Source organism: Hylobates moloch, unplaced genomic scaffold (genome assembly GCF_009828535.3).
Source record: "Hylobates moloch isolate HMO894 unplaced genomic scaffold, HMol_V3 SCAFFOLD_8, whole genome shotgun sequence".
Classification (NCBI taxonomy): domain Eukaryota; kingdom Metazoa; phylum Chordata; class Mammalia; order Primates; family Hylobatidae; genus Hylobates; species Hylobates moloch.
The window spans coordinates 104,167,087-104,194,681 of NW_026652283.1; the positions used below are offsets into that span (position 1 = coordinate 104,167,087).

A 27,595-nucleotide genomic window follows, 5' to 3' on the forward strand; every position below is an offset into this window, starting at 1 on the left:
TTAGGATTGTCCCCTTGAGAATTCTGAAATAAAAAAAAAATATATCTTGGCAGTGTATAAGCTCTATGAAGTGAAAACTTCCATATGCCTAATGTAAACTTTAGAAATATGTGGAAAAGCACATGCACATGTAGAAAGACCTTTGCATTTTGGAAGTTAGAATGCATAATTAATGGAATGATTGTCCTGTGACAACAAGATTTTTGCTAGTAAGTGGATGAATTGTGGCTGCAAAGCATGGATAATAATAATGAATGCTATTATTTACTAAGTTTTTAATTTTTTTTTTTTCTTTTTTTGGACACAGGTTTTGCTTTGCTGCCCAGGCTGGAGTGCAAAGATGTCATCACAGCTCAGCATGGTCTCCAACTCTTGAACTTAAGTGATCCACCTGACTTAGTCCGGCAAAGCGCTGGGATTATAGGTGTAAGCCACCATACTTGGCCTACTTTTTACTCTTATAACACTGTTATAAGTAGTTTACATGTATCAATTGATGGAAGTTGATCATGATCAACATCATAATCTTTCGAAGATAAATTGCCCTTATTTTACAGAGAAAATGGCACATAGAGGTTAAAAATCTGTCCAAGGACACAGACTGGGTCTGGAAGCAGCAACCTCTCTCTCACCCCCATTTTCAACCTCCTATCTTTCTGCATCTCCCCCCTCCCCTAGATTTTCAACACTAACATCAATTGTGGTTCAACAAGATGAAACTTTCCTAATTATTAGTTTTGAGTTAATTATAAGCTCCTAGAGGTTAGGGGCACTCTCCAAGCAGTACTTCTCACAGGACCACATGTGATTCACCATGAAACAACAGCCAGATAACTCTCTGCTGTCATCAGTGCCCACAAACCCACAGAAAAACTCTGGCCTTACTCTCAAAATGCCCTATTTTTTTTTTTATTTTGTCTAAACATTTGCAAAGCTTATGGGCATTTGGCAAAGATCTCAACACTAAATTAACAATGCACATTCTCATTGAAAAGCAGTCATTTCCACCAAAAAGTACAATGGCTTTTTTAAGATTTGGGCACTAATTAGAAAAAAAAAAACTCTATATTTGTAGATTTTCATATTATTAAGTTTGATTCATCTGATTAACATAAAAAGACAATGGTAGGGGCCAAGTTAACCAGGGAAGGATTTAGTTAGGGCCAGAATCCTTTAGTAAAATTTAACGTGGTGAAACCCTAGGTTACCTCAAAGAAGCTTACATAGGCTTTTGGCCATAAGAAACTAAAAGAATCCTGGATGAGGGGAACTAATGGGGACAGATACAAAGACCAGGACACCAACAGTGTGTACAACTAATTACACAATAAAATTAGCTCTAAGTATAAGGGAGAAGATAATAAGCGTTATTGCAGGAGAGATGCTAGGACTGGACAGAGGAGTCGTTAAAATTTGACTGTCGAAAGACTGTCCAAGAATTCCGGACACTAGAAGCTGAGGCAAAGTCAATATGTAAGTTTGTATGATAAATTTATAGTATACAAATCCTAAAGAGAGACTAGAAGATAGATAAGCCAATAAAGCGATGTACAAGATAATACAGAACTGATAATTATAATAAGATCACTGCCACCAATAATCCCTCGGTGACTGAAACTTGAATATGAACTTGTAATATGAATGGTTTTTCTGAAGAATCTCACAGACTCCAATTTGACAGTGATGAGTAATCCTGCAGGGTTTTGAGGCAAAGGTTTTAAAATGAAGAATAAAATGAATATTAAAGAGAACATGTTGAGGTCAAGAAAGGAGGTGGGAGTTTGCCATCCAGTAGGACAAAATGAAAGCCAGAGGAAGAGAAAGAAATTCATTCTGAAAAATTGTGAACATTGTGAATTATAATCATGGACTTGTAGCTGCCAGTATCAAGACAGATTGGCTATGTAGTAATAAAAAAAACACTTTCTTCAAATATTATTCATTAGTCCAAGCCAAAGAAGCCACATAAAGTAGGAAAAGAAAGTCATTATAAGGATAAAATTAAGAGAAAATAAACAATTTAATGGATATTTTTAGACGGAGAAAGTTTCAAAAACATAGTTTTTCTTTTTTGGTAGTAAGAAGTTATGGTCCCTGTATCAGTTTTCTAGAGCTGCTGTCACAAAATACCACAAACAGTTCTGTAGGCCAGAAGTCCAAAACCAAGGTGCTGGCAGGGTTGGCTCCTTCTAAGAGCTGTAGGGGGAATGTTCTCCATGCCTCTCTCCTAGCTCCTGGTGGCATGCCAGCAGTCTTTGGCTTTTGGCAGGTAGCTCCAATCTTCACATGTGTCTCTATCTCTGTGTCTAAATTTCCCCTTTTTATAAGGACATAGTCATACTGGATTAGGGTCCACCCTAATGACCTCAGCTTAACTTAATCCTGTTTCCAAATAAGGCTATATTCACAGGTACTGGGGGTTAAGGCTTCAACATCTCTTTGGAGGACACAATTTAACCCATAATAATTTTACAATTTTTTTCTGGTAAATACTAATATAATATCTCATTGGAGATAGAATCTGACACCACACACAAGTGAAAACCCATCATTCTCATGGATTTACCCAGAAAATTCTCACAGAGCTTCTGAGGTGTCTAACACAATACCTAACACAACCCATATGTGTTAAATATATATCAGAAGAGTGAATTCATTATAACAATACCATTGAGTCCCTTTTGTACCCCTTGGGGACATTGGCTACATATCAAGAAATGAAGGCAAGTGCTAGATGGTTCCTTCCTAACCACATATGCCATCCAAGACAGGAAACTTTCCTGCTTTCCCTGGGCCTTCTGCATATGGCTCTTCCCAGCACCATGCCCACTACCCCATGGCTGGCATAATCGCTGGTTCTGGTGTTGCAAGCCCTCCTCTGTCCATCTCACTTATAAACTCCCTTCCTCTCCTCTTAACAGCTACAGCATTTATTTTCTAGTCAGTTTATTTCACACTGTTATTTTTTCACTAATTCATTCATGTGTTCATTCATTCACTCATTCATTCCAAAGATTCTAAACCCTTTGGACTCAATGCTTCTTTTAGCAACATATATCACCTGCTGTATGATTCCAAAATGAAAGTCATAGGTAATATAGGCCACCTACACATGTAATTCCAAAGAAGTTAATAGATTTCTCTGACTACAATACCAAGGATGAATGGAAAAATGTAATTTGTAATACAGTAATGGTTATTTCAATGTGTAATTGCTCAGGCATAAAGAAATGGTAAGATGCTTGCCCCCTATGCAGAATTACAGTGAATGTTTTAGCCATGAATGCAGATTGACAGAAGCTTGTGGTATTGGTGACTTGAATACCGAGAACAGTACTGCCATCAGTGACATGATTTTACAAAATGATGAATGACTCTCAGAAAATTTCCCAACAGAACAAAGATCAACCTACTACTGACTTGCATGGCAATTAAAGTCCTAAATAATTTAGGGTATAATAAAAGCATACAACAATGTTTTGCATTTATATGTAAAATGAAGTTATGATTTAGGATCAGTTCATCATAATTTATTTGGGGAGGGCGGAGCTTCTTAACAGGAATGCCTGGTGGGACATCGGAAAGTCATGAGAACGTGAGGCACTTCTTTATTATTTGCAACTATCGTATACATTGCAGGACATTCAGCCTCCTAGCTTCTGCCCACTAAATCTCTGCAGTGCTCCCAATGAGCATGGCACACAAAAGCACAGCTATAAGTTTCCAAAATTCCCTCACCAGCAAAAACCATTGATTCAATCATTCCACAGAGATGAAATGGGTTTCCACTATGTCTCATGTGTTAGATCAACAGATAAGCAGAGGAGGAAAAGTTATGAAAACATCTAAAGACAGCAGAATAAGACATGCATAGTAAATCAGAGTACTTACGATGCACAGTGGGTACCTGGGTGGGAGGGAATGTTACCAGCTTTATAAAACCTAGGTCCTGAAGGGCAAAGAGCAATCAGGGTTTTAGATCTAAATGGTTTTCAGTGATTATGACTTCTCAGTAGGAATGCAATATCCTTAAAGACAGACAAAGTGCTTTAAAAATCTGTGTGTCCCCTCAATATCCACAGCAAACATAGAGTTATGAAAAGAGGACTGACTTTGGTCATAACAAGAAGACTTCAAGCCCAGCCCCACCACTGAGCAACCTTAGAAAAGTTGGTTACCTGGCTCTTACCTTCTCTATTTCCCTTTTCCAGTTGGCAGACAGAGGTAATATATGTAGCAAAAGAAATGTTAGTTTTGATAATTAATTTTCATTGCAAGGTTAAAAAAAAGCAAGGGAATTGATGGTACCACCTGCCCATTTGTTGATCTGGGAGCCCCAAGTTTTTGGACGTGCTCAAATAACAAGACTAATTAGATTCATTCTTTGTCTCTCTCCCTCTTTTTCTCCCTTCCTCTTTCCTTCTCCCCCACCCTCTCCTTCTACATAAAATTACAAAGATTGATTCAAATGTCAGAGGGAACTAAAGGAGAAAACAGAGAAACAAAGACAGAATAAGGTACTGCATCATGTCAGTGACAAGGCATAAATCACCAGAGCTTTTGTGGGACTGCCTCGGATATATTCTGAAGATGGCCCAGGCCACTCCACCTGACCTCAAGTCCACCTACCTGCATGGAGGCTAATCTCCCATCACTAAAGGCCATCTAAATATAACCTATCTGAAATCTATAGGAGTTGCAGATGGATGAGTTCACTGAGGCAGAACTTTAGAACATGAGATATGGGAAGTCTCATTTTCTATAATGAACTCAGCCAACTCAAAGCCATTGTCATGATTCTAACTTTTCCAAAGTTCAATTTTTATAAGGTCAAAGTGCTCTTTTTAAATGTCTACATTTTATCTAATAAATACAACCGGAATGTCTTTATCTAAAGGAATTCTAATACAAATTCTTAAACGATTACTCCATCTTTTCTCCATTCTTGGTCCTTCTTTGTATATATTCTTTCAGTCATGTCCTTCCTAGGAAAAAAGTGATTGGCAGGAGTAACTTGAAGGTAAATTCATTCCCATCTTTATGATGGCCTCTACGGACTGAAAGCCTACCTCTACTTAGGGACATACTTCCACAATTGAGACACTCCTTTGGGAATTGTAGTTAATTTGATTAAAGTGAATAATACTCTTTTTGTTTTTAATTCATATTCATATATTCTTTATCCCTTTGGGGGTAGAGATCAAAAAACAGAACGAGCTCAGTTCCTCATTAGAACTCTTCTAAGGATTATTAGGTTGGTGCAAAATAATTGTGGTTCTTGCCATTACTTTTAATGGCAACGTGATTACTTAATACATGTTATACTCAACCAGAGTCTGCAGAAGTTGTAGAAACATCAAGAAGACACAAAGATTCTTGTTTTTTTGGGGAAAAGAGGCACTGAAGTAATCAATTCCTGTTCACCTTTAAGGAATGGCCTCTTAAATACACATATGACTCTGGGCCTAAGGAAGTCCACTAAAATAGTTCCATCATGTCAACAGTATAAACTCTATTTCTCAAACATTTAAAGCCTTTGGCCTCCCTAAGCCAATGAGGGAGGTGAAATGGACAAAACCGTTATAACTGAGTTTACTCAAATTCCCAAGAAGTGTCTTACTTTCATTTATTTTTATTTGGTTTAACAATGTAAGGATACATAGATATAAATGCTACCATTATGTTTGACTTTCACAAAATACCAGCAATATATTAAGTCCCTGATATCTTAAAATCAAATGTGATCCCTGTCCAGTAGAGTCACTGCGTAAGTTTAAGGACAAATATAACTTAATGGAAAGAAGACAAGACTACAGAGTAAAAGGTGATGGTAGAAATTAATGAGTTGGATTTACTTGCCATCAATCTGCATATACTTAAAACCGGATCCACACCTCTGAGCCAATTGTCCCTAACATGTAATAAGGAAATTCAATCTGTCAGCACACCCTGCTTTAGACAAGCTAGGTAACAAAGCTCTTCTTAGTTTAAGACAAAAAATAGAAATAAGACTCATTTTATGTTCTGTCATTGGTAATTCTGAGATTGCACAGCCTGTCTCTCCAGAAGGTTGGGATTTTTTAAGCAAATACCCTATTTTGTGATTTTGACAGGAGAGCACTTTCTGATCATTAAAAAAGAAGGGGAAAAGAATTTGCATTTTAAGATGCTGGAGTTAAACTAAGATCATTTTGAGAGAGGTTCTGAAGCCAAAACACTTAACAATATTTTCCAGCTTGCAACAACCTATAAAAAGCACATGTGCAGCAATAAACCAGAACAAGCAGCCATGAAAGGAACATAAAGTGAGACAGACAGACAGTTGTCCAACTCTCACAGAGAGCCCTACCACATAATATTTTGAGTGTTCCCTGGCATAGCATATCAGGCTCTTCTCCTGTTGGAAGTCATGCTTATCAAAGGCACTGTGGCGGCACCCTCTCAAGTCTCCATTGTGATGAAAACTGATAGTGGCTTCCACAGTAGTTGATTAAATTAAAGAGGTTGCAAGGTCCTTTAAATATCCATCATCTCCAAGGACTCCCTGAAACATCATGGAAAAAAGATGTCCATGGTGGAGCTGTGAATTTTCCAAGGGATTATGCTGGCCTCATTGCTCAAAACACTGGGAAAGGCATGCACTCTGGGGTCTCGAGATCTGGATTTGGAATTTGACTCCAACATTAACTGCTTATGTAAGCTCTTTACTCTCTCTAAGCCTCCTGGTCTTTATCTGTAAAATGGAACTTCTGTAATGGAATGGCAGTGACGTCGAGGCTATTAAAAAGACTAAGAATGGCATACACTAAATGCTCTGTGAGTAATCCAAGATGTGCTCAATGCATGGTAGTTTTTCTTATTACATATTTTAACTCCCCCTTTTTTCATATGTTCCCTGTGTTCTAAGCTTATAGAGACTCTATGCTGCAAAAATTAAGTCAGAATGCAAAGACAAGGGCATGTACATACAGAAGATGCTTTCAAGTTCTCTTCTGCAAATATCTTTTCTTCTTTAAGGTAGAAAGCTCTTGAGAATAGACCTTCTGAAAAGTGGCCACATCTTCCCCTCTGAATTGTGAGTGGTCACAAATGATCATACCAATAGCCAAGTATTCCACGCTGCAAAAGAACAGTGGCCACCCCGGTAAATGGCATGTGGACCGGGAGAAACCTGAGTTACGTGAAATCATTGCCTATTAGAGCTGAAAAGACCTTGGGGATGATCTGATTTCACCCCTTTATAGTACAAGTTTCCTTTCTAATTTAGACTTCACCTTCATTCTTGAAAGATTTAGATATATAATAAAAGTCTGTCCTGTAAGTAAAAATATTTTATAGTTGATAGAACAGAAATTCAGAGAGGTTAAATGACTGCAAAGTAGACAGAGCATCAAGGACATCTTTACGTGTGGGAATGGAGCCATTGCGCTGAGCGCTGTAGGCTTAGAGAAGTTCAGTATGCAGAGCTCAGGTTCAGGTCTAGGAGATAAAGCTGACCAGAGTCAGAAGGGAATGAGAGAAGAGTGAGGAGCAGGTATAACCTCAGTGGCTGCTATGGAAATTGTTCTTACTTGCTTTTGAGGTAGAGAATTATTGAGCCTTCACAATTACTTGGTGCTGACAGACCCTCACTACAGGGGCAGGAGAATTTATTCTTTCTAGTGAGCTGCAGAATCAAGACATGTACAGATTACAAAAGAGATACCAGTAAGTCCTACAGTTCAATGACATGAATCTCTTTACAGAGTCATTCTCCAACATGTTTGTTCCCTTTTTATTCCACATTGGTCAACTTTTCCACCGAAGTATTTGTGTTGCTAGTTATTGAGTCTTTACAGAATTTGGCTACCTTCCTACTAATTTCAGTACATGGATAAAACCTTAAATTTATTTTTAGCCAAGTCTGTGGTTAATTTTTAAGACTTTATCCTTTTCTAGGAACTTTTGAAAACACAGGCTTTAACAAGGACAATTCCTTCTTTGAGGGCCAACTAACAGAGTCATATTCATTGTGGCTTCTTTTAATCATTTCCATCTGAGCAGCTTTCATGTGCTTTGACTGTAGCAAGAAATAATAACACGAGGTATTAGGGTATGAAGTAAGTCATCTTTGATGTTTCCAGCCTGAACTTTCTGTACCTAGTCCTTTTTCTGCCCCTTCTCCAAACACCTTTTAAGGTGCAGTTACTTAGCACTCTCCTCACAAGGCCCTCAAGAAAAAAGCCGGCCACTATTTATCCTTTTTTTGAACTTCAAACCCTCTCTTTCCAAAGGTTGAATCTATTCAATTGCCAGTATATAACCAGTTTTGATCTAGAAAATGACAACTGCATTATAGTTCAATCTGATAGTAATGGCATCCTGTACTTTATTAGTAACTGTGAAATAAAAATAATTACCTTGCATTTTGAGTGGAAAAGAGGCTTAGATATGATATATCTCAACCACTCTTCCATTTAATATGCTCTGCATTTTCCTTAAAATCAGTAGTAGCCAAGATCGGGCATGGTGGCTCACACCTATAATCCTAGCACTTTAGGAGGCTGAGGCAGGCGGATCATGAGGTCAAGAGATCGAGACTATTCTGGCCAACATGGTGAATCCACGTCTCTACCAAAAATACACAAATTAGCTGGGTGTGGTGGTACGTGCCTGTAGTCCCAGTCACTCAGTGGGCTGAGGCAGGAGAAACACTTGAAACCGGGAGGTGGAGGTTGCAGTGAGCCGAGATCACACCACTGCACTCTGGCCCGGCGAAAGAGCAAGATACCATCTCAAAAATAAAGAAAGAAAGAAAGAAAGAAAAGATAAATAAAAATAAAAATAAATCAGTAGCCAAAGAAGCCCAAAGCCCAAAGTTGCTATTGGGAACCTAGAGGTTTCAGGCTGCCTTAGAGTTGCAATCTGCCAAATTTGATCATTCAGCATGGGAATCCTACTCGTATCTCAACTTCTTGGCTACATCTACAAAATATGCTTCTGATCTCAGGAAAGAAACCTGTTAAAATGTGCTATCAGGCCAGTTGAGCAATGGAATTAGCCACAGAGGCTCACAGGTGAAATTTTAATGGCTTTATCAATCATTTAGACCTCCTCATTTGTTAGCTAAAAGTAACTTCATTATATCATTTGCATATTGAGTGAACATGATATGAAACAGCACTTGGGTCAGCAAGATATTTTGAGTACTGGTACTATGTCCATTTCTCTGGATAGTCAATATGCCACTTTGGCTGCTTCAAATTTCAGTTTGAGCTTCAGAAGCATGGGAGGTTTTTAGGCAATTCCAGAGACATGAGGGTCATATGCTCAAGCCAGAAATTTGAAACACAGAAGGAAAAAATCATCAGCAAATCGAGTCACTGTTTATCAGGAATGATATAGTACTATGATTGCAATCAACATCCCAAAAGTGAAAGTCTGTCATCTGTTTGCCTATCTGTCAGTCTATTCGTCCATCCAAACATCCATCCCCTACTATTTTTGAAGGCACTGTACCAGGGATTCTACTTAGGTAGAACAAGCTCCCTGCTTTCAGTGAGCTAAGGATTTAGTAGAAAGAATGAGTGAAAGCACGAAGAGCACAATATAGAAAGATTAAGGCGGTATCCCAATGATATCACGCTAATATTTGGGGGAAGTCCTTGAAGACAAGCAAAATGCAAAACAGTCACCAGGAAGAGTTACAAAGAACTCCTGTTGCTCTATCAGCCAGAAAGGACTTGGAGAACATGCTGTGGATGCCTGTTGTTAAATCAATATGCCTTTTCACCTCCAGATGCTAAACCAAGTAAGTTGTTACTAACAGGTGGAAAAGCTTGCTGGCTACCACAGTTTGTCTTTAAACAGGCAGAACTTTTGAAAAATTGCACAATATAGATGTTTCAATGTGGAAGTCGTATCAGTCTTGGAGAATTCTAACTTTGACCATTTTTATTTTACAGTACCTTATCTAGAAAATTTAAGGGAAGATCTGGTATAAGAAATAGCTAGTACAGAAACGAAAGGTACCAAGGACACTAAAAAAGCTTAATGTGATATGAATTGGTAGCAAAGGTCTATGGGAAGTTGAGAACAATTACAGATATCGTTTGTACACAGGAAATAAGTACAAGATTCAAAGGAGATCTCACAACAAAAATAGATTTTAACTCTAGTATTATCGTTAGTGATTTTTATGGTATCATCTCCTAATTCACTGCTTCCATTATTTGTCACGTGGCCAATTTCTTCAGATATTGACCACAGATATTAACCCCATATGCTCATCACTTTTTGTGTTTGCATTTTATGAAATAGAGCAAAATACCAAAGCAGCTTTGAATGGGTTGAATTCTAAAATTTGCCACTTGTCTAGTTTCAAATCATATCTCTTTCCACAGGACTAAAAGTAGAATTCAAGACCAAAAGAAACCAGCACCCAGTGAATTAAGAAATTGCCCTGGATACCAACCATTCTGTTTCCTCAGTTCCCTTCATCCAATCAACCCAGAGGAAAGAGAGCAAATTCCAGCAGGACTTACTTGCCGGCGACGGGGTGCTGCATCCACTCGGAGGCGGATGTCCATGAAGGCCATGGAGGGGAGGCAGGGAAAGTCCTCCGATGACAGGTGGAAAGAGTAACGGGTAGGGTGTGGCTGGATAGTGAGTCATGTGTCCATTCACTGCTGGGACCGGACATGCGTGGCCGCTGGTGGTCATGTTTCGGGCCTCACAGAAAGAAAGGTGCTCTGGAGCAGGAACACATCACTCCAGGTCTTAAACCAAAGTCAGGGAGGTAAATGCACTGCAGGAGTTGAGGCTGAGCTGTGTTCTGAGCCAAAGTCAAGATGGTTCAACTGATGACCTTGCTTCTTCCCAGCATGGTTTCTCCGCCTTTCATTTTGCTGCACTGATTACAGGAAGGATGCTTTCGTCGTTCAGCTTCTCAGTTTAAGACTGGAGATACTAGCACCTTCAAATTTCAGAGCTGTTAATTCTGTAAGAAAAAAATGAAAAAAACATATATATCACAAATAAAAAATCTCTCCCTATACAAAACGTCTGTAATACTAATCCAGGTCTCCTAATTCCTTGTCTTCCTACAGTTACTACTTCCCAAAGAGTGTTAATTTTCTTTTCTCACATTCTAACATAGACTACAACTTTTACTCAATTTAAAAATAACTGACCATCTGATATTAAATAGCAAAACCCTCCACTCCTATGTTATTTGGCTATATCACTCTACTAAATTTTTCTCCATGGCAGTTAAACAACTTGATACATTACATGTGGGAGTGTTTGTTTTTGTCTGTCTCCCCCATTAGCATGCGCTCACCAGGAGGGCAGAGTGTTTTTGTTAACAGTTATGCTTTAAGCTCCTAGAACAGTACCTGACAAAGGATAGACCCTCAGTATGTATCAGTTGAATGAATGAAATTTTTTCCTTGCTTTTTTAGGGAAACTATTTAATGCTATTCTAACTGATATGCTTCCAAATTTTACTTCTTTTATATGAATAACTTTGGATTTTACTGTGGCTATTTGGAGTGACATAGCCAAGATAAATAAAATAATGGGAGAAACTATAACCTAATGAGAGAGTAAAATATTATGTATCACTTCTTTATTATCAACATCTTTCACAATTGTGCATCCATCCATCCATCCATTTGTTGACCCATTTGTCTGTCTGTCTACCCAATCACCTATTCACCAATCAAATCTCACTATTATGTGCCAGGCGCTAATATAGGAACTAGAGATATACACAGTGCCGAAGAACACTAATGTGATTTCTGCCCTGAGCTGCTAGTTTTAACAACTATTGATTGAGGTCATATTGTTAAAGAAGTCTAAACTACCCCATGCTTCATGAAGGACAATCCAGAGATCTCAACACCTAGGATTCCTTGAGACTGGGAATAGAAGAAGCTTAAATTCTAGAGTGGGCTGGCTGTAAACTTCATAACCTCACCTTGGCCCTGATAACCAATATTAATTAGAAGCTCCCAAACTCTGCCCACTGAATGGAAACCTCTAAATGTATTCATGTGTCACAAAACAAGAGTACTTCAAGGCCAGAATAGAGTAGTTGTTAAGAGCGTGATTCTAGAGCCAGTGTGTCCAGCTCAAATAATTCTGCCCCTTGGGCAATTATTTGTCCTTTCAATGTTATTTTTTTCCTGTAAAATAAGAATAATATAATTTACTTCAGAATGGTATTGTGAGGATTAAATGAGGGAATACAACAGAAAAACAGTGTCTGATATATAGTAAACACTAGGTAAATAGTAAACACTTGGTAAAAGTTTCTATTAACATTAACATATTTGTTATCACGTCAAAATAATATGCTTCTCACAACAAGCTTGCTGGAATAGACAAGAGGTTTTGGGGTTAGGGCAGGGAGACTATATTATAGTAATCCCAGGAAAAGAATGTTAGGAATAAAGCTTATGTCCTTGCAGTAAGGAAGAAAATGAGGGATCTGGGTAAGGTTGAGAACAATCACTCATTAAGGCTTCTTGACTTCAGTTTTTGAAGTGAGTCAGTTTGATTCTTATAAACCCTAAAACGTTCTAATCAAATATAATTTTCATTGACTATTTACCACATATGAGGCACCTCACTATAAGCTCTAACCCTTTTAAGGCAGATATTTTTTATTTTCCAGATGAGAAGAGTAAGTCTCAGTGAGTTTCAATGAATTCTCCTCAATGTCACAGAGTAAGCCCTCGCTAAGCCAGAATTTGAATCACCTTCTCTGCTCTTGCCCCTCTGCCAAGCTAAGCTTATATATTTTGAACGCCTGTGTTATGCTGGTTGTACTCTACAGAGGAAAAACCCAGTGAGCAGTTGTGATGTTTGCTTCTGTCCTCACTTAGATGACATCTGCCCCAGGGCCTTGAATCCCTGGCCTATTAATATTAAAAACGAACAGTGTCAACAGTGAGACCATATGGTCCCAGGCCCCCTAGTAGTCCGCGGAACTTACAAAAGAGATGACATTGCCTGTTGGCTTATACAACACAATAATGCTAAAAATCCCACCCAAAATTTCAATGCCTTTTTCAAACTTTCAAACTACAACTTGTTTCTCTGATGAAAAGAAAGTAAACAGCCTCTGAATCCATTTTATCTCAGAGGTGCTTTTGGTGCTTTTTCTTCAAAAAAGCATACATTATCCAATATATTCAATAGTTTTATTCTGTAGTTTGTAGCAAATTAATTAGAAAATAAACAATACCATTTACTATTTGCTGAGTTTCCACTCAATTTGATTTTTAAATCACACACAAAGAATAGCATTGTTATAAATGGTCTTTCTATCTCCATTTGACAAACTACCTCATTAACTGGTGGAGCTGACAGTTCAGCAAATCCACCCCCGCAGGGCACAATTCTGATTTTTAAAGCTGTTTTTTTTTTTTAAACCAACCAGGGACTGGTTGGGAAAAAACCATTATTCCACCCTCAATAATCCTTCATTTCTCTTTGCTTTCAAACTCTGCAGATTGTCAGCGTCTTGCCTGTCTGGTTGAGAGGTCTGGTATCATGTCTGGGCTTTTTTTTTTTTTTAAACTACTTATACAGATAATAGGCAAAAAAAAAAAAAAAAAAAAATCAATGTGTCGAGAAAATCCCGACATTAGGTTGGTAGAAAATTGTCTGAGCAGTCACTGGGTCTATGTTCACATATGTGACTGATTAAGGCTATTCCTGGAAGCAGAGAATTTCCTTTGTTTCAGGCTTTTAGAAAAAAAGATTAGCAGTGCTTTTTTCCTTAAGGCTGATTTGAGTTTGGGCTCATCTGGGGTTCTTTCCTTCACCACCTCAGGCAAAGCAAACAGGAGCTGAGTGGAAGAGAGGAAGGAAGTAGGGACTGGGTTAGAAGGTCTTGGATCTACCAGTCAAGATATTCTCTGGTTATCAGTTTCAGAATCTGTAAAACGGGTCAAGTGAAGAGAAATAGGCTTTAGGTCAAGTTTCTCAAACTGCATTTTCCAGAAAATAAGCGTTTTACAAGAACATACTAAATGAAAAAAAAAAAGATTAAAATAATAATTGTCTGTATGGTTGATACTGTTATGCAACAATCTGTCTTTGATAAACAAAACGCCAGACAGGAGGTAGCATGATTGGTCAACCGCTTGAATCACACATGCACATTTAGTGGTAGGGTCTGGGTAATCTTTACAAATCTTAATATTTATGCCTGTATCTATGATATCTTATTAACAAAATATTTTTCTATTTTTCTCCACACATATGTAAATAATTTTTCTCTAGTTTATTATTTTTGTTCTATGAAAATATTTATAAAATAACATTTGAATGATTTTCTGTTACATTTCATACACCAGAGGTCATTTTTATATTAAGTTTAGCTCAAATTTGCATGTAAGCTTCCAACCTTATACTTCTCGACAATTCAAATTTATTTTATAAACATAATACTTACAACACGATTTTTAAAAGTCACATAGTTTCTTTAGATCAGTGATTCTCAAAGTGGGTCCCTCAGCTGGCAACATCAGCCATCACCAGCAAACTGGTTAAAAATGCAAATTCTCCAGGCCCCACCTGAGAGACCTACTGAATCAGAAACTCTGGAAAGGGTCTCCCCTCACCTGCGTTCTAACAAGCCCTCCAGAAGACTCCGATGCAGCCAACATTCGAGAGCCACAGCTCTACACATGAGGTTGAAAAATTTCTTCTGTAGAGAGCCAGAAAGTGAGTAGTTGGGACTGTGGTTCATACAGTCTCTGTCACCACTGCTAAACTCTCCTGTTGTAGCAACTAATTTGGCACAAAAGCAGCCACAGAGAATCCATAAATGATTTGGTGTGGTTGTGGTTGTATTCCAATAAAGCATTGTTTATAAAAATAGGCAGCCTGATGAATTTGACCGATGGGCCATGGTTTGCTGACCCCTGCTTGAGACTGATAAAGAATAACAGCTCTCTATCCTTCTCATTCTTGAGTTCCCCTCAGAAGAAAGTACTTCAACTTCTTTTTTTTTTAAGAAATAAGGTGTCACTCTGTCACCCAGGCTAGAGTGCAGCAGCACAATCACAGTTCACCGCAGCCTCAACCACCTGAGCACAAGCAATCTTTCCACCTCAGTCTCCAGAGTAGCTGGAACTATAGGTGTGTGTCACCAGGCCCAGCTAATTTTTGTATTTTTTGTAGTGACGTGGTTTTGTTATGTTGCCCCGGCTGGTCTCGAACTCCTGGACGCAAGTGATCCTTCTGCCTCAGCATCCCAAAGTGCTGGGATAACAGGCATGAGTCACCGTGCCCAGCCAAAATTTTTTTTATCTATTGGTTCCTACTATAAATATGATATAACTCTCTTAAACTATTGCCCACACATAGAAACCTCTTTCTCCTTACTCCCAACATAATTTTATCACAATTTTAAAAATAAAAACCATTTACATTATGTTTATATTATGACCAGATAAATATTGTTACAGTTGAGTTACATGATATACTGCATTTATAGTTTTCTTATAAAATTGTTTTTTTCCTGGAGTTAACAGCTTTATTTACACAGTTTGATTAGTCTTCTTTATATCTGTGAATAATTCTTTTCTAAGTCTCCAACAATTTTGTCTGACATGTCATGTGATAAATGAATTCCACAATTGGAGACATTCCTCCTGCTCCAGGGCTGATTGGCTTCTTTCCTAGCCACATGCACTGACGTCAGACTAGGATTTTCTATTATTGCTTCTCTCTTTTTTCGGAATCCCCGTTTCCTGAAACTCATGTCTTTCTTTTCTGGCTTTCTTCAGCTGGGTAGCTTTTTTCCTAAGAGTTTTCTGAAGGATGTTATGTGGGAGGTAAATTTTTTGAGACTCTGCATGAATTACAATATTTTTATGTTGCACTTCACATATGTTTAACAGTTTGGCTAGGTATAAAATTGTGGATTAGAAGTCATTTTTTTAAACAGAGTTTTAAGTATGTTGTGCCATTTCCCCAAGCTTTTTACATTGCTTTGGAAAAGTCCAATATTACTCAGATTTCTGATCCCGTGTGTGTGAAATTCTTCCATTTCTTGTACTCTTCTCTTTAATCTCAAAGATCCCTTTCCCTGCTTCACTGTGTTATGCACTTGGTAAATGTATTCAATCTGCTGACTCAAGTCCTGTTACGAAAAATTTTATTTTACGCTTCCTTTGATAATATCTTCCTTAACTTCTGTTTTGTTGTCTCCATTTGGAAATCTTATTTAGATGGTAGACCTTCAGAACTGATTGTCTCTACTTTCTCTCCATTTCCACTTCTTCATCCATTTGTTCTCTTTTCTGGAAGATACCCTCACCTTTAACTTCCAATTATTCTATTGATTTTTACATTTATGGTAACATATTTTTAACATCTAAGAGTTTTTCTCTTTTCTTATTTATACATTGTTCTTTGTCATGACTGCCACGTATTTTCTGATATTTTTTAGGATATTAAGAATAGTTCTAGGTTTACAGGCATGGTTTCTCATGCCTGTAAACCCAGCACTTGGGGAGGCTGAGGTGGGTGGATTACTTGAGATCAGGAGTTTGAGACTAGCCTGGCCAATATGGTGAAACCTCATCTCTACTAAAAATACAAAAAATTAGCCGGGCATGGTGGCACCTGCCTGTAATCCCAGCTACTTGGGAGGCTGAGGCAGGAGAATCAATTGCTTGAACCTGGGGGGTGGAAGTTGCAGTGAGCCAAAATCGTGCCACTGCATTCTAGCCTGGGCAAAAGAGCAACACTCCATCTCAAAAAAAGAAAAAGAAAAAAAACAAGAGAAATGTTCTTTTCAGTGTTTTATTCTGCTTACTATATTACAGACTCTTTCTCTTCACTTTATTTCTGTTTTGTTTCCATTAACATTACATGTATTTCTCATTTGTATTGTCTGCCAAATTCTCTAGTCTGTACACTCATATTAAAAAGAGGAAGTTTATTGCAAATTGTTTTCATGGCTGAACCTTGTCAAATGAGTGAATTTCATAAAAAGTTATATAACTGTTGCATTTATTTCATTGTGGGACTCCCCAAATGTCAGATTGATGGGCTTTTTATTTGGGACTCTTGGATAACTCCATTGGGCAATCCTGTAAGCATCCGCCCAGGGTAGGGTGGAAAGAAAAAAACCTTATGAAGGACTCTAGTATTCGAATGGAGGAATGAGACTGGGGCTGCTGGTGGACTTACTATGAAATATGTGGCCTTTCACATCTTCCTCCAGTTTTCAGTCCGCCACTACCACCCTATGGTATATTCATGCTTGGTGTCTAGAACTCAGTAACCCCTCTGATTTAGTTTCTTCAAAGAGTAGATTTACCTTTCTTACCAGGGATGGGTTACAATAATCAAGATAAAATTGGTAGAGGAGTGAATTTATCTTCTGCTTACTTAGAACAACAACCAATTTTCCTTTCAATCAGCACTTCCTTGTTTCAGGATAGCTGGTGCCTCTGCTCTCTGGGACTGGCCAAGATTCCACAGCTAGTATCTCCTTGCATCCCCTTTTCATTTTCTTCTTTAGACACTTAGCAATCTGCTTTCAGTACTTCGTTCATTTGTTTGACACTGCACATTTGCTCTCCATCTTCCAAAAAAGTTGGTGCCATCTCTTGTCAGTGATTAGCATCACTCATGTTCTTGTTATCTTTGATGATTTATACTTTTAACATCTCCTGTCATTTTAGTGAAGATTTGAGAACAGGAAAAAGTGCATGTCTTTTAATCCATTATATTTCACTGGATGTTCATTAAGTTTAAAAACAAGAGCTCTGTGGTCAAATAAGTTTGGGAAACCTACACTGGATGATTCCTTAACATTTTCAGCTCTAAATGTCTTCTCTGAAGAGGGAGTTTAATAATAATTTAACTATGAGGAAACAGTTCACTCAAGACCACAGCTGAGACAAGATTAAATCAATATCTAAATTGGTATTCCCTTGTGGCAAGAGAAAGGCAGTAACAGCACCAATCTGAAATTTAACAACAAAAAAGTGAGATTTGACCTGCCATTATGGACATGCCATGGGGCTGTGTCAAATGTCTTCTACAAATAAAATACAGATGGGATTTGACTTGCCTTAGACACACATCTGCAAATATAGTGGATAATGTGAAATGCCACTTAACGCACTGATGACTTGATATGTGATTTCTTGAAGACCCTATCTTGGAGACAGGACCCTTATTAGAGACACAGGAGCTAAACACTTTGAAATGGTGAGAAGTGTTAGTTTTACATTGTGCTGCCTTCAAGAGTGATCCAAGCAACAAAACAGACAAGATTTTTGGAGAAAACGTATCCATTTCCTCTGGCTGCAATTTACTCACAATGCGGCTGTTGTGGCTAACATAAAAAACAGAAATAAGTGAAAAAGATTTTTTCAATGTCTTGTGATAGAGTACAACAAATTCTTTTGTACTTCTTTGGCTGATTTAGAACTTGGTGTGGGGAAATCTTTGCTTTGACAGACACTACATATATATTGCCATTTTTTTTTCCCAATGTATTTTAGCTCAAACCTCCCTATTTAAGAGATTGGTTCCAGGTAATGCCACTTAAAATTTCTCAAATGCATTCAGCCAAATACCTGTTTTCAGCAAAAATACCAGGCTCAGCACAAATCCTGTCAGTTGCTTTTGCTGCTGTTCTTGACAGAAAAGAAACATGGATGTAAAGAAGTCAGTTTTGCATGCCTGGTGGTTTTGCAACCTCTTGTATATTCAGCATCCTCATCATAAATATTGCTGATAAAATTACTCTCAATTTAAAGATAAGCCATAATGGAAAAACTTGAATTTGGCCAAAAAAGAGGCATTTCTTACCTCCTTTTAATTTGGGAATAAAGGAGATGGAAGAGAGTAATTTAGAGGAAATAACGCAGTCAAAGGAGTCTTAGACCACGGAGTGAGGGAGGATGAAATCTAAATAGCTTCCTCTCCATCAGGAGGGGTCATTTGATACAGTAAAATCTTTTTTAAGAAGCTTATAAAGAATGTCCCTGTATTTCTTTTTAGGCCATTTTAAAAAGAAATATGTAAGATTCCATCTGCTAAAGAAACAGAGTTCAAATATGACTTTCAGAAAACATAATAGGCAGAAATGCACATATATTACAATGTATAAAACACTAAGATTTTACTTCTATAAACTAGAAGTAATGTAAATGGGGTTTTTAGGGAGTCAACGCTCAACCCAAATTTGTTACATCTGCTAGCATTGCACACACATGCTGAAGTCAGGCTTCACCTAAGGTCTTTTCATGTATATTGCCAAACGTAAGGTATAGATGTATTAGACTAAAGGTCTGCTGGTACCATTGCTTCTTTTTGAGAAAAGCGGTGGTAGGCAACTCCCTGTACAACAGTTTCCATGCTACATATTATGGAATCCTCCCAAGCCAAGTGAATGACTGGCCTAGGATTTGGTTCTCAAGGGAAATTCAGCTATCTACAGGATCTACAGGCTGGCAGATGCCTGTGAGAGAGCTTAGAAGTAGTAGTGTGCCCAGTGGGAGTCTCCACATTGGATGTTGACCCATCTATCCTATCAGACTCTTACTGTTGATTGGTTTTGAATGACTAAGACACCAAGAAAGACAGAGAGAGAAGACTGGCAAAGACAATGGAAATGTATACAGAAATCAAGGTGGCAGAAGCCATGAGACTACAGAAACCACGTGTAAACAAGAGACATGAGAGAGAACAGAGAAGCAAGGTACTGATAGAAACAGAGACAAAACGAGTCACACTAGCTACAACTGTGCTTCTGAGTTTGGCTTTAGTGTCAAGAACGGCATTCTAGACATTGTGAGGCCAGTGTCTTTAACCACTGAAACTGGTTTGTATTTTTTTCTTTCTTCTTTCTTAAAACAAACTCCCAAATTATCTCTCTAGGCCTTAGATCCCAGAAGGACCATACTAACTCAGTACTTAACTGCCCCTTTTAGAAGAGTAAGGTGCCCAGTCTTCAGCTGACTGTGATCATAGACCATGGCTGAAGGTCGACCTGCGCGTTGAGATTAAACCTGATATGTTAGTGAGTGGGATTAGGAAGTGTTTGTTCATGAATGACACAGTGCTGGAAAGAGCAAGACAGAGACACAGCTGAGATTCCTGAACACTTGTAGTTTATAATTTAAGACAGAGAGTTAAAAACAGACACAGCATACTTGCTATAGTCAAACTCAGCATGTATGCTTACCCATTTCTATTTGAAAATAAGTTTATGGAACATTTATTCATTTTGCAAAATAAAAATTCACATAATTGAAACCATAATAGGGTCCCCAAAGTAGCAGATTTAAATAAGTATTTAATATTTAAATATTACAGCATACCTATAATTTTAAGGGGTATATCTATTCTAGAAAATCAAATCTAGCCATAAATGTATTTTTAACAAGTTCATTCACTTGAATTTAAAAGTCAAGACAACAAAAAAGCAAGAATTTTCAAGGTACATTTGAATTATTTGTGGTCAAATAAATGAGATGGTCACACGGTCCCATAGTACGTCAGGACTGTCAGAGTTGCCACAGAATGTCAGCTCACTGCACACATGGGTTGCCCATGCTTGCTCAGCACTATCGCTGGCCTTCCCACCTATATGAAAGCAGGTTAAGGACACCTTAGGACCTTCCTATAATGGCAATCAGGATCTCCAATAGTCTTGCTGCTCAATATCCAGTGGGCTATGGGTGATATTTGGACCTAGTCTCATCAGTTTCTCAGGTGAGATCACTTGACCATCCTCCAACACCCACCCCTACTACCTTCTGCCTGAGGTTAAAGATATAAAAACTAGTTCTTTCCAGCTACCTTCTCCCCAGTGGCCAGACTGTATCCTCATACTTCTAGGAGCTAACATTTTTTTGTCAAGCCAGGCAGCCAGTCTGGGACTGTCACCACACAACCCTGACCTACACCTCTGTCTGCACTCACTGTAGTCTACTCTTCGTCCACCATACCAAGCTCTTTGGAGAGGAATCAGTACCCATTTTGGATACTATGTGACACGCAGTTAGTTCCTTTGAGAATAAGACCTATGGCCAGGAAAGTTACCATACTCAGGTCTTCTCATATTCCATGCTCTTTTCATTCCCCACTACCTTTACCTCCTGAGGTCAAAAGAAACATCACAACTGAATTTAGTAGAATAGAGTTTTCTAAGTGGTGTTCCAGAAAATGGATTAGAAGTATGCCTGTGACTTTGGTCTCCCCAGCCTCTAGTGGCTTGGTGGGGCCTGAGAGTGAGGGAACGGGGCCCTTGACTCAATGAGTCCATCCCTTAGCAGACTCTTTATTGACCACCAAGGGCCATGCAAATATTATTAATTTCTGTGCATTCCTTGATGTGCAAAAATGTTAGAAAGCACATTAGAATTATGATATTACATAAGGAAGGCAAGACCAAATAAACAAATATACATATATATATTTTTTTGAGATAGGGTCTTATTCTGCTCAGGCTGGTGTGCAGTGGCATGATCTTGGCTCACTGTAGCCTTGCCCTCCCAGGCTCAAGCAATCCTCCTGCCTCAGCCTCCTGAGTAGTTGGAACTACAGGAAATCACCACCACTCCCAACTAATTTTTTATTTTTTTGTAGAGACGGGGTTTCTCTATATTGCCCAGGCTGGTCTCAAACTCCTAGACTCAAGCAATTTGCTCACCTCAGCCTCCCAAAGTGCTGGGATTATAGGCGTGAACCACCACACCACAAATAACTATTTTTCAGGTGTGGATGAAATGTCTAATTTCTGTATTTTATTTAAACCAAATTTGATTGGACTCTAAATCCTTATCATGACACATAATAGGAAATTCAGCCTACTAATAGGGTTTTCTCCCTCTCTCAAGGCTTTGCAACGGAGAGATATGCAGACATTGAAATGCTTTAACATTGCTGGTGAGAATGTCAAATGTTTCAGCCACTTTAGAGAACAGTGTGGCAGGTCCTCAAAAAGTTAAACATGGAACTACAACATAACCCAGTAATTTCACTTCTGGGTGTATATAGTCAAGGGAATTGAAAACATGTCCACATAAAACCTTGTACACAAATGTTTATAGCAGCATTATTCACAATATCCATAAAGTGAAAACAATCCAAGTGTCCATTAATTGATGAATACACAAAATGTGGTCCATCTATACAAAATCATATTGATTGACCACAAAAAGGGAATGAATTAGTGATTGTTCTATTACATGGATGAACCTTGAAAACATTATGCTACAGGAAAGAACACAGACATAAAAGGCCACATATTATATGATTCCATTTATATGAAATGTCTAAAATAGGCAAATCTTGAGACAGAAAGTAGATTAGTAGTTGTCAGGTGCTAGAGGGAGGAAAGAATAGAGGGTGACTGCTAATGAGTGTGGAGTTCCTTTTTAGAGTGATGAAAATATTCTGCAATTAGATTGTGATGATGGTGCACAAATTTGTGAATATATGAAGAACTACTGAATTGTACATCTTAAAATGGTGAATGTTGTTGTTTGAATTATATCTTGATAATTTAAAAACAATGGCTGGGTGTGTGGTTTGTGCCTATAATCCTAGCATTTTGAGAGGCCAAGTGAGGAGGATTACTTGACACCAGGAGTTTGAAACCAGCTTGGGCAACATATCAAGACTATTGTTTCTACAAAAATAAAAATAAAAAATTTAGCCAGGTATGGTGGTGCTTGCCTATAGTCTTAGCTACTTGAGAGGTTGATGGGGGAAGTTTGACTGACCCCAGGAGGTTGAGGCTGCATGAGCTATGATCACACCACTGCACTTCAGCCTGAGTGACAGAGGGAGACTCTGTCTCTAAACAATAAACTTAAAAAAGAAATAGGCACATATATACATACACAAACCAACCCACACACCCATCCCTGGGGTTGGGCTCTCAGGCCTCAGTCCACACAGGTTCTGCTGATATATGCCCAAGGTGTGAGGCCAGATTGTCTTGTGTGTCTATCTGTCTTGGTCTCTGTACTCTGGGCACAGAGTCTAGCCTTCCTATGGGTACCATGCAGCCGCTTTCCCTGGAAGGCTCTCATATCCAGGGGGCTCTGCCAGGGTTAGGTCTTGGTCCTCACTATGCATACCTTCCATGGGCCCCTTCCCCTATTCATCTTCAGGGAATATCTAGAAGACATTTTGTTGTAAACTTGCATCTGTTGTTTAAAATATATTCGGCATTTTGGAAAAAAGAAGTGAATAAGATACACACACAAAACTAACTCTGCAAAGAGATATACAGAAGAATATGTACTGGCCGGACGTGGTGGCTCACGCTTGTAATCCCAGCACTTTGGGAGGCCGAGGTGGGTGGATCACGAGGTCAGGAGATCGAGATCATGGTGAAACCCCGTCTCTACTAAAAATACAAAAAAATTAGCCGGGCCTGGTGGTGGGCGCCTGTAGTCTCAGCTACTCAGAGCGGCTGAGGCAGGAGAATGGCATGAACCCGGGAGGCAGAGCTTGCAGTGAGCCGAGACTGCACCACTGCACTCCAGCCTGGGCGACAGAGCAAGACTCCGTCTCAAAAAAAAAAAAAAGAATATGTACTAAGAAAAGTGGGAAGGCAAAATGGTGGAAGAGAATGATGAGCGTTTTACATTTGTGAGCCAGTGGAAGAGAATGATGAGTGTTTTACATTTGTGAGCCAGTGGAGACCATGATGAAAGTATGGAGAAGCAGAAGTATCATTAATTTACAATTCTACATTAACATTAAAAGGACATGGAGTTAGGCCTCTGTGAAACAGAGCCAGCAATGGGAGAGAGCAGAATGGCCCCCACAGGGTCCATGTTCTAATTCTCAGAACCTGGGAACATTATCTCATATGGCAAAAGGACTTTGCAATGTAATTAAAGTTAAAAATCTTGACATCAGTGAGGCGTGGTAGCTCACACCTGTAATGCCAGCACTTTGGGAGGCTGAGGCGGGAGATCACTTGAGGTCAGGAGTTTCAGACCAACCTGGCCAACATAGCGAAACCCTGTCTCTACTAAAAATTTAAAATAATAATAATAATAATAATAATAAGCTGGGTGTGGTGGTGGGTGCCTATAATCCCAGCTACTCGGGAGGCCGAGGCAGGAGAATCGCTTGAACCCAGGAAGCAGAAGTTGCAGTGAGCCGAGATTGGGCCACTGTACTCTAGCCTGGGTGACGGAGCAAGACTCCGTCTCCAACAACAATAACAAAAAAAAGGAGATGATACTGGATTATCTGGTAGCCCAGTGTAATTACAGGAATTCTTACAAGAGGGAGGCAAAGGAAGATTTGATTATAGAAGAGGAGAAGGTAATGTGATGGAAGCAGAATTTGGGGTGATGTGCTTTGAAGGTGTGGAAGGAGCCAAAGACCAAGGCCTATGGGGAAGCCACTAGAAGCTGAAAAGGGCAAGGAAACAAGTTCTCCTTGCAGATCCTTCTAAAAGAAAGAACGATGGCGGCACCTTGACTTTAGTTCAGGGAAGCTGATTTTGGACTTCTGACCTCCAGAGCTATAAGATAATACATTTCTATTTTAAGCTTGTAGTAATTTGTTATCACAACAATAAAAAACTAATACATCAACCCATGCTGAGCCTCCTTAAAGGACCTAATCAAAAACATGAGCCACAAATACTGACCAATTATTTCTCCTGGATTCAGTAGCCAGGTTTTGTTGTTGTTGTTGTTGTTTTTCACACATAGTGGAAAATCCAGTGTGTGGTGTTGGGTAGTGAGAGAAACTTGAAGATGCTCACAGCTGGCTATGAAAACTCCCTGCAATGCTGCGGCAGAGACAAAGCCACATGATGTCAGTTCTACAAAAGACGTAGGTTCTAGAAGAAGCCAGGGTCAAAGTAATGTCAAGAGGAAAGGCAAGATTGTGGTAATTTTATTGGGAAAGTGCAACCTTTCCTAGAAAAGTCTTTAAAATATTCATTTGGCTATTTTGCTTTCTCCACTTTGCCATGTGGAAATTATGTAAGGTCATTTATTTATCTGTAGCCTTGGAGCTGTCCTGAAAATTGCCAGAGCCTAGAGATAATATATGATAGAGCTATTTCATCTGAAATAGATATGATGGAGACAGTTAAACAGTTACAGGAAAGAATGACAGGGTTCTTGCACCAATGTGTGGGTTTATAGAGAGAAGCTGAAACAAAAATACCAAATCTCAGTGTTTTGTTTTTTAAACTTTTTGTACTTAAGAATTTCCTTTATTGTCTTAATTAGCCTGTGGTTTTCAAGATACTTGGGAAGAGAAAGAATGGGTAGTCTCCTCTTCCCCCAAAATAAAGATGTCTGAATTATCTCCCTTATTCTCTTTGTGGGTGTTGGGGGTGTTAGTACCTAGAAGAAAAATAAAAGTTTAACCTCATTTAATACTGAAGTTTGGCCTCCTCACATTAGGAAATAACATTTTCAGTTATTCCAATGCCTTCTTCTCTCTAACTCTGGCAGCTTGGCTGTGTGGCCTCCACTACCATTCTGAGACCTGCCCCCCTTTTTGTTGTCAGGAAAACCTCTAAAAGATGACTAAGAGATCAAAGAGGACACAACTGTTTTGCTTCATTCATCTGAATGAAGCCATGTGTGCAATATGGATAAAATGTACGATCATATAAGAAGTCAACCAGAATATATTTCCAAGTGGCACTTTTCCTTCCAGACAGTCATAGTATGTGGCCTACAACTTATTCAGATGACGCTATTACTCAAGACACTTTTGGGCCGGGCATGGTGGCTCACGCCTGTAATCCTAGCACTTTGGGAGGCTGAGGCGGGTGGATCACCTGAGGTCAGGAGTTCGAGACCAGGCTTACCAACATGGAGAAACCCGGTCTCTACTAAAAACACAAAATTAGCTAGGTGTGGTGGTGCATGCTCGTAATCCCAGCTACTCACGAGGCTCAGGCAGGAGAATTGCTTGAACCGGGGAGGGGGAGGTGGAGGTTGTGGTGAGCTGAGATCGCGCCATTGCACTCTAGCCTGGGCAATAAAAGCAAAACTCCGTCCCAAAAAAAAAAAAAGACAATTTGAAACACTTTTCTTGGGAGAAATCATCACTAGAGGAAATGTGGCAGAGACATTGCTATATTCTCACCAGATATCATTTTCTTTTGTTTTCACTTACACAGCCAAACAGTATTTCCCAACTTCTTCTGCGTCTAGCTGGGGGCATAAGACCGAGTTCTGGGCTGTAGAACGTGGGTGATATGATGTCTGCCACTTCCAGGCCTAGTCCCCAAAATCGCCTACAGAATTTTTCAGGCTCTCTCCTCTCTCTACTGCTGACTGAATGCAGAGGGTTCAATACAGAACTCTGAGGACCTAGAAAATATCACAGCCTCTACTGGGAAGAAGTTTGGGTCTCTGAATAGCTGTATGGAGCAGAGCCTTCCTACCTACCTGCACTGGATGATGACATTAGTGAGAAATAAATCTTTATTGTATTTAGTTGCTGAAATGTGCAGATCTATGTTATAACTGGACTAATAAAGTCATTAATTATATAAAGATAATAATTTCATGACTTTATATTTGTACTTCAATTTTTGATTCCCAAATCTTCTCTGCCCCTATTGACTAGACTTTCTTCTGAAATTATTCTTTTAAAGCAAATATATCTTAAGGAAGAAGAGTTACCAACTCCCCCCCAAAACTAATACTTGCTCCAAAGGCAATTAAAAAAGAAGAAGAATTCAAATGACAATCTGATAATTAGTAGCACCACTGAAATAGGTCTACAGCTTCTTCAAGGATCATCTTGAAAGCCAATAGCACTCGTTTGAATTTATGGGAGAGATGATAAGCAATTGTAACAAAGAATGCAAGCCATGGAACTATTGAAAAACAATATTTCTAAGTGATTAATATTTCAATAATTACAGCATTCTAATAATTGAAGCATGCTTTGGTTTTCTACATGATATAAGGTGATGGTGTGATCTCTCAGGTAAAATTATGGTAGCCAGTCCCCAGGATAAAGATATGGGAAGGAAAATTTGCAAGGAAACAGAGCAGTATTATCTTGATAGGCTGGTTGGTAATACATGAGCAGTAATGTTTCTTAGCTGCTTATGTGTTTGGGCAGGAAATTATGTTTAAAGTAGTTTAACTTCATTGGTGCCAGTATCACATTATGGAGAAAATTGCTATTTATACATGTGCATTCTTTCGAAGTCAAGAAAACCACACTTTGGTAAAGTTATTAATTCAAAATGTGTCCAATTACAGACATTCTGGATAAACAATAGTCTGCTGCATCAGTTCTGGTGTGTTTGATTTAAAGTTGGTCAGCACATTGCTTTGTGAATTCACACCTTGCAAATAAAGAGGTGAGTCTTATTCAAGGAAACAAACCATAGCAATCAAGCTTCTGTTAGAGGCAAAGAGTAAAATCTCAACTTGTGTCCCAGCTTTCTGATTTAAAAAATGAGAAAATAACAGGACTTAACACACAAATCTGTGACAAGGATCAAATGAGTTAATATAGACACTTAGGGGTGGGCATGGTGGCTTCCGCCTGTAATCCCAGCACTTTGGGAGGCCGAGGCGGGCAGACCGCTTAAGGCCAGGAGTTTGAG

General features: G+C 38.8%; 1 protein-coding gene across 2 annotated transcripts in view; it reads right to left on the bottom strand.

Moving 5' to 3' along the window:
- Window positions 1-27,595, bottom strand: part of RARB (retinoic acid receptor beta) — a 776,321-nt gene that overhangs the window by 417,124 nt on the left and 331,602 nt on the right. For both annotated transcript variants that reach the window (XM_058441891.1, XM_058441890.1), the window contains one exon: window positions 10,524-10,978. In XM_058441891.1, the coding sequence (XP_058297874.1) occupies window positions 10,524-10,701 (178 nt within the window). In that variant the 5' untranslated portion in view covers window positions 10,702-10,978. The remainder of the gene's footprint in view (window positions 1-10,523; window positions 10,979-27,595) is intronic.